We start from the raw sequence: 19,645 nt of genomic DNA on the forward strand, positions 1-19,645 counted from the left end.
AATTTGCTATGTTACGTCACATAGAACACCGACAATGTCGCATTGTTTAATGTCCATTGAAACGTGGTTATCTCTCGTTATGAGTTCTTTATTCACTTTGTTGATGAACTTCAACTGATTATACTGTTTTTGCATTATGGCGGGTAGTCAAATAAACGTGAGGAAATTGGCGGAGTTAGGAGTTTTGCAGGATGTAGGTAAATGCATAGTGTATTTACGAGCTCATGGTTTGCTTTCTCGGCAGCAAACTTGCCCAAAATGTGGTTCTGTCATGGAAGAAAAGGTTTGGGCGTCGGCCAAGGTCGATGGCCTAGCTTAGCGCTGTCCAGCACGTGTAAGTTGTTGTTTTGACGCATTTCGTTTATCTTGCAGTTGTCTGATTGTGTTTTTGGAGTTTAATTTTTTTTGGCGTTTGGCATGATATATACAGTTTTGAAAGTTATTTTGTTTTTGAATTGATTCGTTTGTGTATTAACAGGCATGCAGAAAAATAGTTTCCATCCGGAAAGGGTCGTTTTTTGAGAAAAGTCATCTCGACTTGCGTCAACTGGTGACACTAATGTATTTTTGGACATTAGATGTCTGCCAAGACGTAATTATGGCAGAGGCGTCAATCTCAAAGACCGTTTGTGTTGATTGGTGCAATTTCCTTCGTGAAGTAAGCTTATTCAGTAGATACAAGCTTTTATTGTAAACACCTTCGTCAGATATGCACGCAGGATCTCCTGTCCAGGCCCAACGTGATTGGCGGAGTCGGGCACATTGTGGCCATAGATGAAAGTCTGGTGGCACGCCGCAAACGTGGGTCAAATGCACAGGCGCGCCCAATACGGGAACAGTGGGTTTTTGGAGGCGTTGATCTTCAGACCAAGTATGACCTAAGATTATTGCATATTATTTGGCTAACAAACTCTTGTACAGGGAGTGTTTTTTGGAACTAGTCCCACGCCGGGATCGTGCCACCCTAGAAACAGTTATTGTCCGACACGTGGCCCCTGGGACAACAATCTGGTCGGATGAATGGGCTGCTTACAATCACCTATCTAGTAATTTGTTTTGTTTTTTTTTGACACGTTTTGCTATGTAATTGCTGGGCTGTTCAATTACAGGTTTGCCACACCAATACCAGCATCAAACCGTCAACCATTCTCATCGTTTTGTGACTCCAGCCGGAGTTCACACTAACGACATTGAAAGTTTGTGGTGTGACTGCAAACGTAAATTTAAACGCATGAACGGCGCTTACCGGGATTTTATTCCGTCTTACATAGACGAATGGATGTGGCGGCGTATGCGAGATAAGTCGCAGTATTTCCCCGACCTCATTAACGCCATTGCAAGCAACCCACTGTACCAGATATAAATGTAAATAGTTCCCTTAGTGGCTGTGATGAAAGACTGGTGCCACGACTCCGGGTCTCGACCCTGACGGTATCACCTGAGCTCTGAGCCCTCGTGTTAGAGAAAATGAAAAAAAACGCCCGGCAAATTTTTTCCCATCACAACAACTGGCACCTTGACGTGGTGTGATGGCTTTTCACTAAGACCAGTTTTCTGTCTGCATTATTTAATAAAAATGTTGTATCAGAAGTGTCAATGCAAACAATCAATTTTGAGCAGACGAGTTACATTGTTATTAGGTGTTTTGCGAAACAATTTGTTTGAAAGTTATCCAATCTTTTATAGACATTTACATGTGGAATAGCGGGCTTCGACAAAGTTTTGCATAGTTTCCCACAAAACCCTTGAGGAACCATAGTTGAATTTAGTCACAGTAAAGTTGTATGACTGAACGGTCTTGAAAATGTCAATGAAACAATGCTCACATTTGGGAAATAGAGAAGCTTTTTTGGATAAAGACAAGTCAAATTTTCATTTGCATAGTCACTTCATCATCACAGTTCCATTATCCTGCCGTAGGATCGCAACCGACCGCACGAGCCTAGCGGGGAACGTCCGGTTGCATGAGGCTGTTGTACCTGCGGGTTCTGCTGGCCAAATGAAATCCGCCAAACGGAAACACAAGGTCGGTTCTTCGCAACGTTTCCTGTGATCCCACAGACCCGGGTGTCAAAAGGACTGTTCGTTGCGACAATGAGAATGGTGCCGTCGAGCATCTCCTCATTATGCAGCTTGTGTAAGATCGATGACGAGATCTATGATGTTGTTCGCTGTAAAAAGTGCTGCTGGCCTTCTGCCCGGACGGTTGGTCTGAAAAGACCGAATCCTACGGCAGTTTTTCGGTCTTTTGTATATGTCTAAGTATAATCTCGTTTCATGGTACAATACTAAAAAATAGAAAAGTAAAATCACACTAAGATAAAAACTAAAACACCCCTTAAAAAACACACAAGAAAAAAATTGAAAACTAGCACGAGTTCTGGTATGCAGAGATTTGATGGCGTGTGGTAACCTCGATGGCAAATTGTTCTTGTGCCGAACGCGATGTTTACGCGTGGATGAAAGTTTTCAGCCTTTCGGGTGTTGTGATGGTGTACTGACGTAATATGCGTGAACAGGACTCATGTAATAGTTTGGCTACCTCATGTTTGTAAATATCTTTGCATTTTAGGAGACACAAGTCATGATATAGTTGGGTAGCGCGACACCGGTAAGGGCTGCATGCGAGTTATATTTCGCAAAATTCTGTTATGTTTAATGTTGTTAGTTTTAATTTGTGCAGTGTGGCCGCTGCCCACGGCCGGGACGTCATATTGCAGATAGGGGTACGCAAAAGAGTAGTACATAATACGGAGATACTGTCTCAGAGTAGTCACGTATTTCGAACACTAAAACGAAGGCTTGTGCTAGGTTTGGCTCCACATCAGCTATGTATTTTTCCCATTTTAATACATCGCTATTTGTCGGCCTCTCATCCGAAATGTACTTGATCTGTCGATTTGAAACTTGGCACGAATATTCACAAGGCATTTAACTTTCCACTCACTTTGACCCCACCGACCTAACCCCAGGCATTGTGACGTCACATTTATGCGAAAACTACCTTTATTCAAACAATCGCTAGGTGACGCACTTCTATGGGGGTGCAACGCGGGGGGGTGCAAGCTGGAGGGGAAGGATAGGCCTTTCCAACAAGGTCTCGATCGCCCTTCTGCGATCTCAACTTTGGCTGCAGCGAGGTCGAGAATTTGTGGTCATGAAAGTATACCAGGTGCCGACATAGGCTTTTCCGTTCTTAACTCGGCCGCTTGAAGCGGGTCGAGCTTCGTCGAGGTGCACCCCTTTGTCGGCCTCTCATCCGAAATGTACTTGATCTGTCGATTTGAAACTTGGCACGAATATTCACAAGGCATTTAACTTTCCACTCACTTTGACCCCACCGACCTAACCCCAGGCATTGTGACGTCACATTTATGCGAAAACTACCTTTATTCAAACAATCGCTAGGTGACGCACTTCTATGGGGGTGCAACGCGGGGGGGTGCAAGCTGGAGGGGAAGGATAGGCCTTTCCAACAAGGTCTCGATCGCCCTTCTGCGATCTCAACTTTGGCTGCAGCGAGGTCGAGAATTTGTGGTCATGAAAGTATACCAGGTGCCGACATAGGCTTTTCCGTTCTTAACTCGGCCGCTTGAAGCGGGTCGAGCTTCGTCGAGGTGCACCCCTTTGTCGGCCTCTCATCCGAAATGTACTTGATCTGTCGATTTGAAACTTGGCACGAATATTCACAAGGCATTTAACTTTCCACTCACTTTGACCCCACCGACCTAACCCCAGGCATTGTGACGTCACATTTATGCGAAAACTACCTTTATTCAAACAATCGCTAGGTGACGCACTTCTATGGGGGTGCAACGCGGGGGGGTGCAAGCTGGAGGGGAAGGATAGGCCTTTCCAACAAGGTCTCGATCGCCCTTCTGCGATCTCAACTTTGGCTGCAGCGAGGTCGAGAATTTGTGGTCATGAAAGTATACCAGGTGCCGACATAGGCTTTTCCGTTCTTAACTCGGCCGCTTGAAGCGGGTCGAGCTTCGTCGAGGTGCACCCCTTTGTCGGCCTCTCATCCGAAATGTACTTGATCTGTCGATTTGAAACTTGGCACGAATATTCACAAGGCATTTAACTTTCCACTCACTTTGACCCCACCGACCTAACCCCAGGCATTGTGACGTCACATTTATGCGAAAACTACCTTTATTCAAACAATCGCTAGGTGACGCACTTCTATGGGGGTGCAACGCGGGGGGGTGCAAGCTGGAGGGGAAGGATAGGCCTTTCCAACAAGGTCTCGATCGCCCTTCTGCGATCTCAACTTTGGCTGCAGCGAGGTCGAGAATTTGTGGTCATGAAAGTATACCAGGTGCCGACATAGGCTTTTCCGTTCTTAACTCGGCCGCTTGAAGCGGGTCGAGCTTCGTCGAGGCGCACCCCTTTGTCGGCCTCTCATCCGAAATGTACTTGATCTGTCGATTTGAAACTTGGCACGAATATTCACAAGGCATTTAACTTTCCACTCACTTTGACCCCACCGACCTAACCCCAGGCATTGTGACGTCACATTTATGCGAAAACTACCTTTATTCAAACAATCGCTAGGTGACGCACTTCTATGGGGGTGCAACGCGGGGGGGTGCAAGCTGGAGGGGAAGGATAGGCCTTTCCAACAAGGTCTCGATCGCCCTTCTGCGATCTCAACTTTGGCTGCAGCGAGGTCGAGAATTTGTGGTCATGAAAGTATACCAGGTGCCGACATAGGCTTTTCCGTTCTTAACTCGGCCGCTTGAAGCGGGTCGAGCTTCGTCGAGGCGCACCCCTTTGTCGGCCTCTCATCCGAAATGTACTTGAGCTTTCGGTCCGAAAGTTGGCACGAATATTTACAAGGGATTTAACTTTCACCCACTTTGACCCACCGACTTCCCTAAGGCATTATGACGTCACAGTTAAAAACTCACAGCTCATCCGAACCTGTAGGAATTTTATAACACTGTACATCACATAAAATTAATATACACATTTTTACTATCATGAAAACATGACATTGAAGTAATATACAACTTTGTAATAATATGAAAACTTGTTATTATGGTTACCGCAGCCGTCCACACACTTTAAAAATTGTTTGTCATTGTACCTAAGTTAGAAAGCGCAGGTCATCGGCGAGCGAGAGGTGTTTTGCATTAGCGAGTAAGTTTAGACTTTGAATAGATGTAGTTAGCGTGACCCGATTAACGTAATTTTTTGCATGACGTCATCCAAAGCCTTGATGACGTCACACACCAATTTTCAACTTTCTGCGATGTGTATTTCGTAAAGTGTGAAATTTTCGTCGTGCGATAAGGAAAATGTGTGACGTCACAGTGACGTCATTATGTGCGTGACGTATCCGTACTATGACGTAGTTGATCATATGTAAAGGTCATTGATGTATGTACAGGCAGGACGTAGTTATGACGTTGGGTCATGAAAGTATACCAGACCCATTTTAGTATTCAACTAAGTAATTTCAGTTGGCAACTTTTAACATAATGTAAACATTATATAGCCTGCTTTCTAGAACAGCTTTAGCTTACTTTTTCACAAATAGCACAACGGTGACTTTCTAAGTAAACATATCCAAACCATTGAAATAGCAGGTAAAATATTTAATTTCTTTACTTGAAAAATGAATAACACTGCAACATATTACTGTAAACTAAAGTTCAACATTCAACTGGTGCCCAGCAAACACAATACTCACATTCTTATTTAAAACATACCTATCTGAATAATACAACAACAGAAAGACATCTCCAAAATAGTTCAACTTCAGGCAATTCAGGCCTACAGTCCTGTCAAACTAGGCGCAAAAACTAACACCTCTGGAATAACTTATACTCACACTCGAACTGCATTAATCGTGGGAACAAATAAGGAAAATATATCAAAGTTTTACTGACTAACACGCATTATGGATTTCTGAAGTCCACAACACGGACAACGCCTCTACACCTTTTGAACAAAGTACATCCATAACGGCGGGTTTTGAAATTTCAAAGTCCGTCCCTGCGCGCCAAAATTCAAAATGTGCGCGAATATTTTGAATTTGAATGTTGCGATGTATGTCTTCACGATTTGCACATGTGTTTAAAAGAAAAATCAATCAGTCAAGTAATTATCGCACTAAAAATTAATTAAAGACTATACAAGCTTTCTCATCAGAGCTCATATAAGAGCGGTTTGAAAACACTTTTAAACTGATCACCGCGCCCAAAATCAAACCTGTATGACGGATTTTCAAATGTTATGTTACGACCTATGGCGCAATAATTTATACATTTTCGAAAAAGAAAAGCGGTAAAAAAGTTAAAAAGGACACGGAAAATCAATTGTAGAAACCTGCAATTTGGAAGTGACGTTTCATAACATTGCAACATTAGTTTACTTGTCATATAACGGCAATAAAACGTTACCACTGACGTCCAAAACGGTTGTACACAGGTTAAATTTGACGTCAGTGACAAACGTGAATTCTACGTCACGTATGACATTTTAACATAGTTGTATTGCAGTTTGTTGCAACGTTACTAAACAACGTTAATAAAACGTTTGAAATGACGTCGAAAACGGTTGTAAACTGGTTAAATTTGACGTCAGTAACAAACGTGAATTCTACGTCACGCATGACGTTTTAAAATTGTTGTATTGCAGTTTGTTGCAACGTTACTAAACAACGTAAATAAAACGTTTGAAATGACGTCGAAAACGGTTGTAAACTGGTTAAATTTAACGTCAGAGATAAACGTGAATTCTACGTCACGCATGACGTTTTAAAATTGTTGTATTGCAGTTTGTTGCAACGTTACTGAACAACGTTAATAAAACGTTTGAAATGACGTCGAAAACGGTTGTACACAAGTTAAATGTGACGTCAGTGACAAACGTGAATTTTACGTCACGCATGACGTTTTAACATAGTTGTATTGCAGTTTGTTGCAACGTTACTACACAACGTTAATAAAACGTTTTAAGTGACGTCGAAAACGGTTGTAAACTGGTTAAATTTGACGTCAGTGACAAACGTGAGTTCTACGTCACGCATGACGTTTTAACATAGTCGTATTGCAGTTTGTTGCAACGGTACTACATAACGTTAATAAAACGTTTGAAATGACGTCGAAAACGGTTGTAAACTGGTTAAATTTGACGTCAGTGACAAACGTGAATTCTACGTCAAGTATGACGTTTCAACATAGTTGCATTGCAGTTTGTTGCAACGTTACTATACAACGTTAATAAAACGTTTGAAATGACGTCGAAAACGGTTGTAAACTGGTTAAATTTGACGTCAGTAACAAACGTGAATTCTACGTCACGCTTGACGTTTTAACATAGTTGTATTGCAGTTTGTTGCAACGTTACTAAACAACATTAATAAAACGTTTGAAATGACGTCGAAAATGGTTGTAAACTGGTTAAATTTGACGTCAGATATAAACGTGAATTCTACGTCACGTATAACGTTTTAACATAGTTGTATTGCAGTTTGTTGCAACGTTACTAAACAACGTTAATAAAACGTTTGAAATGACGTCGAAAATGGTTGTAAACTGGTTAAATTTGACGTCAGAGACAAACGTGAATTCTACGTTACGTATGACGTTTTAACATAGTTGTATTGCAGTTTGTTGCAACGTTACTAAACAACGTTAATAAAACGTTTGAGGTGACGTCGAAAATGGTTGTACACAAGTTAAATTTGACGTCAGAGACAAACGTGAATTCTACGTTACGTATGACGTTTTAACATAGTTGTATTGCAGTTTGATACAACGTTAAGAATAAACGTAAATAAAACGTTCAAAATTACGTCAAATAAAGTTGCAGACAGGTTTTCTTGTAACGTCAACTAAAAACAGTTTTTCTACGTTTCAAACCACGTCTGGAAAGGTTGTATAAATGTTTTTGTCTGACGTTAGGTTTTACCAATCTTCAACGTCATGTATTACGTAACAAAAACTGTAGCAAGACGTGATTTGTTGACGTTCGTTGGCAAACATTCCCACAACATTTACTTTGTTCAAAAAAAATGGTCCCGAACGTCGAAACTACGTTGTGTGTTAGCTGGGTAAGCAGCAAAATATTTCAAAACTTGGCTTATTTATTCCGTAAACTAAATGGTTTACATTTAATATGGTTTCATGCGTTGAAATGTTTTGGTTTAGGGCAAGTTTCAAAGTTCAGGCCGAAACCGAAATATTGCTAAAAAAATGATTTAGGTAAAACATTTCGGCCAACTACATCGATACATCATTAATTTGTAACAATAACTTTACAACACATCTGTATATCAAAAGTTATTTCACGAGTAAATTTGTTGAATTTCTTTAACGGTAAGATATCATAATAGTGGAATAGATATCCTGATGTGAATGTGCGAATCGATTTGCATGTTTGGGAAGAACAACGTCGCCACTTTTCCCATTCCAATCTAAATAAATTGTTAGCATATTAATCTTTTTTAGTTTGCCACTTTATAAAATATAAACTGATGTTAGCTTCTCTTATGTAAACACTACATTTTTTACTAATAGAAGTTTGCTAAAACTAAAAAATAATCCTACTTGCAAAATCGTTGCAATCTTCAGCATAGGTGGAATTTCTCACTCCTCCAATACAAACAAACTCAGCATCACAAGAATCAACTCTGCAAATATCGGCAATATTCAATCAGGCGCTTTTGCCAAATGTTAATCAAAGTTATAACATTTTTTAATGTAAGGGTTCAAGGATATACAAAACAAAACATATCTCATGCAAAACACAGTTTTGTTTAAAGATTTTGTTGAAAACAGATTAAAATGAACTTCGTTTTTCAATATGTTTATCTGTTTAACACACTAATGCTATAATATCTGCTATTGATTTTGTGGCAACACATACTTGATTCCAGGACACAAAGCAAATGCAGTTCCTTTCAAACCGTAAGTCCTCAACTGCAAATATCCAGGTGTTACTCCTGACACAAGTGGCGGAAGGGTTGAATTCAAATAATTACTTCCTTTGCTTATCGTTATTGCAATAGCCGGTCCATTATTTTTGCTACAATCTATAGGACCTGTACAGTAGAATATGTATTTTGCAACTGTTTGTATAAAACATACAAAGATGTTGTACAATTGCTGTTTGTGAACACAACTTACCAATGTTGGTTTCTGCCACAATACGAAGTATTTTTTTCATTGCTTGTGCAATATTTGCTTGTGGGATAAAACCTTCGTTTGTGCTAAAAACAAAAGATCCATTTAAATTTACCGAAAAAATATTAATTTGACCTAAAACTGTTTTCAAAGCAACCGAAAACTTTCCATCTTTCCTATGTAATGATTCATACTTTATTAAGTAAAGTTAATTCGTTTGAGCTAAACTAGCTTAAAACTTCAATATTGACAAAAAGCGTGCTATCATTAAAAACGAGAAAAAAATAAAAGCGTCCGAAAACAAGAGTTTTTTAGACCTGGCATCACCAAACGTTCTTTACCCTGACCAAATACGGTTAACAATGACGAGCAAGTGCCCTATAGTTTATATTCAGCAAATTTTTAAAAATTCATGGACAAAAACATATTCTGATAAAACGGGCAAGGAATCAGTTTTTTCGCAAATAATGTTTTTTTTTTTGACCGAAAAATTACCTTGCCAACAAGCTGTAACCCAAAATAACTTTTGACCAAACATTACTGGGCCTGGCATAAAGGTAATAATAAGTGGAACGTCGTGTGGATGTTATCCGCATTTCAGTTTCTTTGAGTGTTCCCCAAACCTGAATAAAATTATCAATTTAATGCAGCATAATTAAATCAAATTTTCTCCATATACTTTTTCATTTTTGACAAGATAAAAAACATCGCAATAATTGGGAACGGCCGCTTGCATACTATCACGACATTGAGCATTGTAAATCATCGTATAACTTCCGTCCAAAATTGTCGCAGTATAACTTGTTTGGTTGTCGGTATTTGGTCTGTAGGACCGGACCTTCACAAAATAAAATATTTAAAAATTATTTGAAAACTAAGAAACGTTACAGCTTAATAATAGCAAATTCCTGTCATACTTGAATTTGTTGCGAACTTGTTGTCCGTTGCAAATTTCCAATGAAAAACATCGCAAAGAATGGATACGATGTTCGAGATGAGAACACAGTGTTAAAAGTTGGACATCTGAAGTAAACGCTATGATTATTACAAATTAGTTACTGTAAACAACAGTTTACAATTTCAAAAATTTTGTTTATCTCGGGGCAAAAAAGTTTCCCCTCGAGTTTTAAAAACACAAAATAAAATACTCTTTTGTTAGTAAATATCACAAACAGCTTGTTTCAAACTGCGCAGGTTTTGGTTTCAACAAGTCTACTACAAGCTTACCATGTCAATGAGTTACAGATCTTAAAATATCATGTTTAATAAAAAAAAATTACGCTTGGTTAGGCTTTTGCATTATAACAAGGTTATCCCCTTGGGGTGTCAACATATGAGTCATACCTTACTATCTTGTTGTAGTACACATACGAGTTGCATTCGGCTCCAGAATATTGAACCTAATACAGGATACAAATAACTTAATTAATAAAATTCAGACCATTTTTTTTTCAATTTTATTGACCTGCATTCCATAAGATGCAAACATGTTGTTTCCTGCGCTATTTAGTTGACGGAAGTTGGTTCCACTAGGATACACATACTGATAAAAGTTTGGTATAAGTTCGGCCACTTCCGATGCACGTTTCTCAAGGTTATCAAGAACTTTTTTGTGATCGAAAGTAACCACTTAAAAAGGCAATGACAAAAGTTAATAAGCCATCAATGAAAACTCAGACGGATATAAAACTACCTTTTATTTCATCTCAAGAAAATTATATAATTATACCTAATTTTGGTAAAAGTGGGTAATGATTTTTAAAGAAATTGTAAAGATTTCCACCATACATCTTCAAGAAATGATTGTTGGTTTGATATTGCAAGAAAGCTGTGGTTTCAGATGTGTCTGTGGGATGAACACTTGGGGCATGGCGAATCATAATATCTTCTCCCTAAGACACAGCAATATTTATTGCTTTACCAACTGCAAACTATAACACTATACCTAAGGTCTTAAAACTTTTACACCAGCCCGCTGAGATTCTCTTCAGCATCTAAAATAAATGATAACATACATATATACCTTTAACTTTTTATTTTAAATAATACCTTCTGAATCCCAATCCCAATGGCCCCATAGCCTTACATACACCATATAGCTGTTATGATTGCCTGGGCTCTGCGCCAAAACTTAAAAAACACTAATGTCGCTTTTTACCGACCCTGTGGCTCTATATTGAAAAATTTGTATGAAAAACTTTGGATTATACAAAGAATCCGTATCTGTTGATTATACCTCCATTGAAAAATAAGCTGAACTTTTATAGTCAGTTGCAACTGCAGTGTGTGCTGATCCAAAGACGAGTTTGTTTTCCCAATTTGAGCTCTCTAAAAAGTTAACATTAAAACAGTTAGTTGATACTGTATTGTGTTCAATGCGTTAGGACAGCACACCTAATTGTACAGAACCATGACTTTCAATGGAATGAAACCAAACATCCTGTTTCGAGCAAGTATTGTCTAGATTGTTTTCATTAACGCTTGCTACAAGTGTCCAACCACCTCCATCTGTTTTCATGTCACAATAAACCTGGATTTCAACCAAGTTTAGACCAGCACTCTCATAACAGTGTGTTTACGAATTAAAACCAAAACAATAGCAAATGTACAATTTGTTTGTGAGATTAGATTTCGGATGGTAAAATGTAGCACATGTTAATTTGCTCATTAAGACTTTTAGGATTATAGTGTGAAATAATCTCCGTTCACCATACGACTTTTGTTAAAAAAAAATGAGTTATAATTTACCACAACAGTTTCTGATGATTTTTGTGGGCGTATCAAATAGTATCCGCTTTCGGTTATTCCCGACGCTTTTAATTCTTTGCACGAAGATAGGATCCTTGATGGCCAGAGTCCAGTTTGCTGTTGGGCTGTTTGTTAATGTACACAAAAACTGTTAAACTTACTTATATCGTTGAAATACGTATAGCTATATAGGTTTATTGTTTTTATTGTTACTTACTTTTTCATTTATTTGCTGTAAAATGCTAACAAATTAAATTAGCCTTTAGTTGCGTGATTATTTTAATCATTATTCTTAATTTACGATATATCATCAGCCATATATAACTTAGAACTTCTTAAATCAAATTTCGGTTTGACTAATACATATTTCCGCACAAACGGTTGTTTGCGTCAAAAACGTACGTTAATAAACAATACTAGATTGCAACCTGGTTTTGTAGATAATTGTGTTGTGATTCCTTTCAGTTCAAGAATTATATGCACCGTAGTTCCCAATAGGGCACAAAGAGCAACAATACAAAATACTCTCAGCACTGCCTTCAGCACGGTCATTTTAGTAGGATTCGTTCCAGTTCCCTTTGCTGACAAAAAAAATTTTTTTTTCCAATGACTTTAACAGTTTTAATTATAAGGATAATCGGAGACAAAAAATGCAATTAATCAAATCGAAAATGCATTAGGCGCTTTTGCAGTTTTTTTTTTTTGGAAAGAAAAACATTTCGGACATCGCTTATGCTCTTTTATATGATTTTCTCGAAATAAACAAAAAAAAAACGACGTTTATGGTTGTTAATTGCGTAAAGGTAGTGGCACCTGGTTGTTTAAATTTCGATGAAATCAAGGGCTTTAAACTGTGAAGATTGTTTGTATTCAGTGCCGGATTAACCATTAGGCAACACGTGCCTACAGGCCAGTCAAAAATCCAGGCCACTTTTCTTTGTGACAATGATTTGGCAACGCTGATAAATCTAATTTTTTAGTTGGCAACCTTGACTTCGGGCCACTTATAAAATGTGCCTACAGGCCAGCAAACCCTTAATTATTCCGGCACTGTTTGTATTTGTACGTTACCTCAACGTATACATGAAAAAATGATTGTAATATTTAATTTTGTTTACCCTAAATTTTTTATTTGTGCTTCTCACGTTTAAGCTTAATTCATTCAGGTTGAGTGTAAAAAGGCGTGGCTGAAGTTGAGTCTTTAACAGTTTAAACTTTGACACATTAAATACACGAAATTTCACTTCCTTTACTTAATGTGTATTAGTAAGTTGTACAATTGATGAAATATCCCAGTAAGTAGTTTTTTTGTAAATTTTAATTTGCAGCCTATTCTTACCTTCACTAACAGAATTCGCCGTCCTTTGTGCATTGATGTAACTATTGTTACAGTCGTCGTAAATATTTTCATTCATATTGATCAACTCGTCTACTGCAGTCAGCAGGTAAGTATGTATCTATAGTGTACGAATCTATTGACTATAGTACATGCAATACAATTCAAAAGGCGCCCTCGCAACTATCTACAACTGGTTTCCACCATTCTCCTACATCAACAATAAAACATCAAACAAGCTGACGTATTGCAACAGTGTGCGAGTTGAATACTGACCCTGCTTCTCTTCCATTTTAAAGACAAAGGCGAATTCCTTAATTCTTGCTATCCGCATTTATTTTAAGAAACTTGATAAAGATACTGACACTACGCCTGACTTTTGCTTTAAAAGCTAAATATACCTATGCAAAAAATAAAAACAGTTTAAAACCTGAAGTCAATAACTAGAAGTCGCATAAGCAGTCTCAAGGTCGTATGTTGCATAAGATCGTACAGATACCTTAAGATTGTAGTTAATGCGATTTCTTAAAAAAAACTAAAAATAATGGACCCAAGTTTCAAGACCGCAGTAATAGCGTTGCAATCGATCCAATTTACGTGTCGTTGTATTCTAAAGCCACACCTTCTATTTTTATTTACTGTTTTGTTTTTGTTGGTTGATTGTTAGTTGATAAAAATGAATGAATCATGCTAGACTTCTGAAATTGTATTTTGTAGTCCCACATACACGCCTTGACCAAAGCAGTCTTCGTATACACAACATAATAGATCAATTATGATGAATCGCCCACAAGCTATAAAATTACATACACTCAAACCTAATTGAAGTGGCAGCGCGGGGATTTGTGACATCGTTCAATGCTTTAACTTTTAGGCAACTCAATTGTGAAGTACACGATTTATGACTTCATATGTAACAAATTCTTAATGCGGTAAAGTATCAGCCAAAATTTTCTGCCGGCGCCCATGTTACTGTTAGAGGGTGTTATTTAGCTACTGTTTATTGTGTTTGATATACGTAGACTGGTAGTACGCTATGTAAAATCTTTATTAACCCCTTTTTGTAGGAGATGTTTGTCGACGCTGTTAAGTATTTTTCGCATTTGGTCAAGGTAACCCCAAATTTAACTAAAAGCGAGTTTATTTCGCTTGCTAATGGAACACACGACGGGAGCTTACCAGCGCATAAAGCGTTATGTGACGGGAGCCCACCACTGTGAGTAAAAGATGACTGGAGGAAACGTTGGTGGGATCAGTCTTGGGGCGCCCTCTATAACCACTCGTTTCAGGAAAAGGACAGAAGGTGCATGAGGTTCAACAGGAAAAGAAACCTTTGAAAAATACTGCCGGATAGTTTCAAGCGCCAGAAAAAAAAGCTCGGACAAAAATGAAAATCTACATTAATAATTTACGCTAACTAAATTAATTAGTTAGCAAATCATTTTCTGCAGCCTAATTGTGGATAGGAACATTAAACCGTTATCTTAAAATGAAAGCATAATTTATAAGGAGCGTTGAACGAGTTAACAATAGTATTTTTGTCAAAGAATAACCAAAAAAAGAGGCAAAGAATTCGCGATGTTAGTGGTAAAGAGGGTACATTACAATATTATGTAGTTGTGTACAGTGGTGGGATTCAGCCCGTTCGCACCGGTTCCATAGAACCGTCTCACGAAATTTTATGAGGTCAGCGAACCGGTTAGCATTACTGTTTACTGTCAATAAACTTTTTGTAACTATACCGGTTAAAAAATATGTCGTTTGTGACAGAAATCGTACCGTTTCTTTTAAACCGTCTCACAAAATTTTATAAAATCAACGAACCGACTAACAAAAAAATTTAATCCCCGCACTGCATGTAGGCTACCACTTTCTTAAACGTCAGGGATTATAAAAACAACGACAGAAACGAAAATAATATATAGGCCTACAGCCCTACAGACATCGGTAAAATCGCTTGTTTAGATAGTTACTGACTTTCTCTCCTTTATTTCATTCCAAAAAGTTAGACCATGGTAGTTCTTCAATCGGCAGTCTTTTCGATAGAATATATTAATTTTGGTATACATTAAAATTCATAGGGGCGGCAAGTCTCTTGCCCCGACCAAAGTTTGTCTGAAACACAAGTAGTCCAACCCATTGTTACGCTATATAGAGCTTCATGGACGCCATTTTGTGTCCAAATTAATATACAGCAGGTATAGGGAAAAACACATAAATTGACTAATCTTTCCAAACTAGTGGCTTTGACGCAAATTTGACAAGCCAAATCGAATAAAATTTTTGGGTTCTAACATTTGAGCGTGATAATGCTAAACGCAAATATTTGAAGTTTACATAAAAATTAAGCGGCCAAATGTACATGAAAAACAGCAATTTAGCTTTTAATTTTGCGTTGAAATCATTTCAAATCATTTTCAGGGAAATGTTAGAACCCTAAATTTTCATTCAATTTAGCAAATCAAATTCGCGTCTAAGCTCTCCAGTTTGTAAAAATCAGACAATTTATGTGGTTTTTTCTTTTCCTGCTGTGTCATTTTGGACCAGGGCTGCCACTGAGAATTTTAGGATATCCCAAGGTTTACTTGCGAAAAATCCCAAGATTTGAACAAAAATCCCAAGATAATGAAATGCACATACTTTCATTTCTAAACACCTTGTTTTTATGCATAATGGACGTTTGTAATTACAATAAAACATAAGTCGATTTAAAATTTAAATCCTATCTGGCACTCGTAACTTTTTTTGGGCCCGAGGCACCCTCGTATACGATATACTAGCTACACAATGATGCTCAGAATCAGGGCCGGATTAACACCATTATAGGCCCTAAGCACTAAAACAATTTGGTGCCCCTTACACCATTGTTAATTCGAAATATATACGTAAAAACAAAATTATTTATCGAGATTTCGATTTTAACAAAATATACAGCAAGGGTATAGACTATAACTTATAGTCGTTTGAGGTAGTCCAACTCTCGGGATCTACCATTCCAATACAAACTAACAAGATAATGCAAGACTATGCGTGTATTACCAAAGGAAAACTAGCATTTTCCGAGCCCTGTTTTTCGTTTTTTATCGTGGTTTGGGTGTGAATTTTTACACATTGAACTTATTTTTTTCTAATTTATCTAATGCTAATCTTGATAATAGAAAAAGTACCAGCACAAAGTAACCATTACTACTGTAACTATTATCTTTGTGACGTAACTATTACTTTTGCGACGTAAAGCGTCGACTGAGGATCAGACATTAAAATTAGAGCATCTCCTTTTTTGAAAATTAGATTAGAATTAGAATTAGAATTAGAATTTTCTCAAAATCTCAAAAAATTTTCTCGAAATTAAACTAGAATTCAAACTAGAATTAGATTTAAGCCAACCAACTTCAGTTTGTTTCAAATTTGAACTTGTAGATTTGCACATTAAAAACAATACGATTCGGTGCATCTTAAAACGTGTTTAAACGGAGCTGAGTGCCAAATTTCACTGATAAACGTGTTACAGTGATGTAGTTTGGTCTTGTTAACTGCATGGTTTTGTGCGCTTTGGTTACAAAATGCATGCTCAGATCACATACCTAAAAGTGCCGTTGGACGAACTAGCGATTTTGGGAAATCTGTGAATTAGATTAGAATTAGATTAGAGCTTACTCGATCATTCTAAATTAGATTAGAACTAGAATTACCGTCATTTTGCTCTAATTTGCCCAATTAGACAACTTTAATTATCTAGTTGTCCAAGTCTGCTGAGTATTTGTGGTGTGAACACATCAACAAATACTAATGAATAACTTTCACAACAAAGTCATATATGTAGGGCAACATTCTCTAAAAACTCATTACAAAACAAGTATTTTAAATAATTTTCTGAATCCCTCGCGATCGACTTAATATCAGTCCGAGATCGACCAGTCGATCGCGATCGACGGGTTGATCACCCATGAGTCTGACTGTTTTAGGTTTTAACAAACAGAACAACGCAACGCTTTGTTACGTCATATAGCACGCAATCAATCCCTTTTGTCAGTTATTATATTTGATTTTCTCGCTTTATAAACATAACTTATTCATTTTCATTACATTTTGAATATAGTTGTAGTTTTTTGTTAGGTTTAATACTTTACCTAGAAACCATTTCTGTGGTGCCCCTCCTTTACTTGATGCCCTAAGCACGTGCTTATATTGCTTAGAGCAGGGGTGGGCAAACTACGGCCCGCGGGCCGCATGCGGCCCGGCAAAGGAGTTCATGCGGCCCGCCAAATGTTTCCGAGTAACGCTGAATAGTAGTATGAGCACAGGCGCAGAGTTTTAAAAATACCGGGGGTGTGACTTGCCGATACCAATGCCATGTGCAGTATCTGTACCCGCACGATCAGTTTTTTTTTTAAGGTTTGGTTTGGGTGACCGCTAAAAGTAGTTTTAAGAGACCGCAAGTGTTTCATTTAAATACCAAAATATAGCCATTTCCAAATTTTGGGAAACCGCTGGAGAAATTTGGGGGACCGAAACACCTTAAAAAAACACTGAGCACGATACTTTGAAACTAAACACAGATACTTTTCACGTGCTTTAGCCTGCCACGTTATAATGCAAATCGTCACTTGACACAATTTCTTCGTTCGATAAAAGTAAAAGCGATTCACGTTTTCAAATACAGCCCACTTTGCACTGTTGACGCCCAAACTTTGACACAAGGACTTCATTAACAAAAAACGTGGTTCAGCCTTTGTTGCAACAAACGCTTGTTTTTTTAAAAAAAACAATTACAATTGTAGCGTTTCAACCACTGTTTGTACAATCATGAACAAACGTATTTGAATAAAGCTGAAAATATACTATGTAATAATTTTGCGCAGGGGTGCACAACCTGCGGCCGCAATCTATTTTGCTAAATATTTTGATTTTCAAACTGCTAAAACAAATTTCGTGGGACTGGAAAAAAGATTACCAGTCTAGCAACCATATGCGCCAGGCTTTTTAACCGCTTATTATGTGCAAACAATGCGAAAAAACGGGCACTGCAATCGTCACAATACAGTTTATGACGTCATAAACACTTAGCTCTGTTCAGCTAAACTTGTGCACAAGTTAGAAATTGTTAATCAGAGCATCTTAGGCGACTTTAAATGGTATAATATGATACAAACCTTATTCTTTACATCAGTTGTTTTAAAACAAAACAACAAGCAAACAATTGGCGGCCGTTGGTGAAATACCATGCGGCCCGAGAAGATTATAAACTTTTGAATGCGGCCCTTGCCCTGAAAAGTTTGCCCACCCCTGGCTTAGAGGTTAATCCAGCACTGCTCAGAATAAAAGGGTTGGACCATTTTTTGCGTCATTATCTTAAAAACCGTGTGTCGTGGCTGCAGCGTTGCAATAAAGCCAGCAAAAAATGGCAATAAATTCTTCTTGTGTAAGGCGCAATATATTTCTTGACACATGCATGATGCAGATAACATCACGGTAACAACAATTATAAACAAAAAATATCTCAGTACGGCCAGTACAGGCTTGGCTTACTAATTGAGATATATGCCTCACGGACCCCAAAAGGGCCGCGGACTCCAGTTTGAGATCCGCTGGTTTGCGGTGTATCTGCAGCACCTTTTGGTATCATCCACCAATTGTGCCCTTTACTGTTTTGCGCTTAATAACGTTTTAACTTGCGCAGCTATTTCCGACTTGGTGATTGTTTTAGTGCTGTTGTGTCTCTATGTTTTCTTTTACCAAGCGAAATTATCTCAACTCAAGTCTAATTATAACACGATTGTAAGTTAACAAAGGGTTTGATTTGAGTTAAATTTGTTTCCCCCAGAAAAACAAGATTGAGCAGGATAATTGAGTTTAAATATTTACCTTGCTATTTATAGTTTTTTATATTACCGGTTAAGACGTTGTAAAGCCCAAAAAAGAATAAGCCATAAACGGTGGTAAGATATGGTAAGCACTTAATGTAAAGCGGCAGGTCCTGAGTTACCGTTGTCAAGAAGAAATTAACGAATTTGGCGCGAAATACTAAAACTGGTGTTTTTTGAGCCCGGTTAAACTCCTAAATTAGTTATTGAGCGAAAGTTATCAGTTGTGTGTTTAAAGATGCCATCCTTTTTGTGCGTGACCCCTGTCGAGGTTATTCGCTGTAGCAAATTAGAGGTAAATGTATTGCAACGGCTGGTAAGTTATTTTTAAAAAGTCAGCAAATCCTTTTTGCTTGTGGTTTTCGAAATTTTATGCTTAAAACATCGCAGTCCATTTCTTTGAATGCTGTGATACGCCTAATTACAGCTTACAGTAGTCGATTCTACAATTTTAAATTGTAGCCTGCTAGTGGTAAGTTACAAGTAATATTTTTGTGATTACTGCATTATTTTCAAGTAAAAATGTTTGTTTTAAGACCTTTCTGTACATGCAGGAGTGC

The 19,645-nt window shown here is 37.9% G+C and overlaps 3 protein-coding genes and 1 long non-coding RNA gene across 4 annotated transcripts; 1 reads left to right on the top strand and 3 right to left on the bottom strand.

Annotated features, from left to right (window-relative positions):
- The first annotated feature begins 899 nt into the window (after nucleotides 1-899).
- LOC145220070 (uncharacterized) lies at nucleotides 900-2,541 on the top strand. Its single transcript, XR_013857979.1, has 2 exons — nucleotides 900-1,046; nucleotides 1,110-2,541. It is a non-coding gene; the product is annotated as an uncharacterized LOC145220070 (long non-coding RNA).
- A 5,327-nt stretch (nucleotides 2,542-7,868) lies between these two features.
- LOC145218665 (intelectin-1-like) lies at nucleotides 7,869-9,790 on the bottom strand. The gene is made up of 5 exons (XM_080086070.1): nucleotides 9,633-9,790; nucleotides 9,141-9,223; nucleotides 8,881-9,055; nucleotides 8,562-8,644; nucleotides 7,869-8,428 (listed from the first exon to the last, which is right to left on the bottom strand). Exons 1-5 carry the CDS (start codon nucleotides 9,731-9,733, stop codon nucleotides 8,325-8,327), a joined length of 546 nt encoding a protein of 181 aa, XP_079942196.1. The 5' UTR covers nucleotides 9,734-9,790; the 3' UTR covers nucleotides 7,869-8,324.
- Nucleotides 9,735-10,792, bottom strand: LOC145218666 (uncharacterized). Its single transcript, XM_080086071.1, has 4 exons — nucleotides 10,603-10,792; nucleotides 10,482-10,537; nucleotides 10,055-10,160; nucleotides 9,735-9,975 (listed from the first exon to the last, which is right to left on the bottom strand). The coding sequence occupies exons 1-4, from the start codon at nucleotides 10,624-10,626 to the stop codon at nucleotides 9,793-9,795; spliced, it is 369 nt and encodes a 122-aa protein (XP_079942197.1). The 5' UTR covers nucleotides 10,627-10,792; the 3' UTR covers nucleotides 9,735-9,792.
- A 59-nt stretch (nucleotides 10,793-10,851) lies between these two features.
- Nucleotides 10,852-13,603, bottom strand: LOC145218732 (uncharacterized). The gene is made up of 5 exons (XM_080086136.1): nucleotides 13,225-13,603; nucleotides 12,314-12,466; nucleotides 11,886-12,010; nucleotides 11,374-11,465; nucleotides 10,852-11,029 (listed from the first exon to the last, which is right to left on the bottom strand). The coding sequence occupies exons 1-5, from the start codon at nucleotides 13,298-13,300 to the stop codon at nucleotides 11,014-11,016; spliced, it is 462 nt and encodes a 153-aa protein (XP_079942262.1). The 5' UTR covers nucleotides 13,301-13,603; the 3' UTR covers nucleotides 10,852-11,013.
- Nucleotides 13,604-19,645: the final 6,042 nt, after the last annotated feature.

The sequence above is a fragment of the Phallusia mammillata genome, chromosome 3 (assembly GCF_965637545.1).
Source record: "Phallusia mammillata chromosome 3, kaPhaMamm4.hap1.1, whole genome shotgun sequence".
In the NCBI taxonomy this organism is placed as follows: Eukaryota; Metazoa; Chordata; class Ascidiacea; order Phlebobranchia; family Ascidiidae; genus Phallusia; species Phallusia mammillata.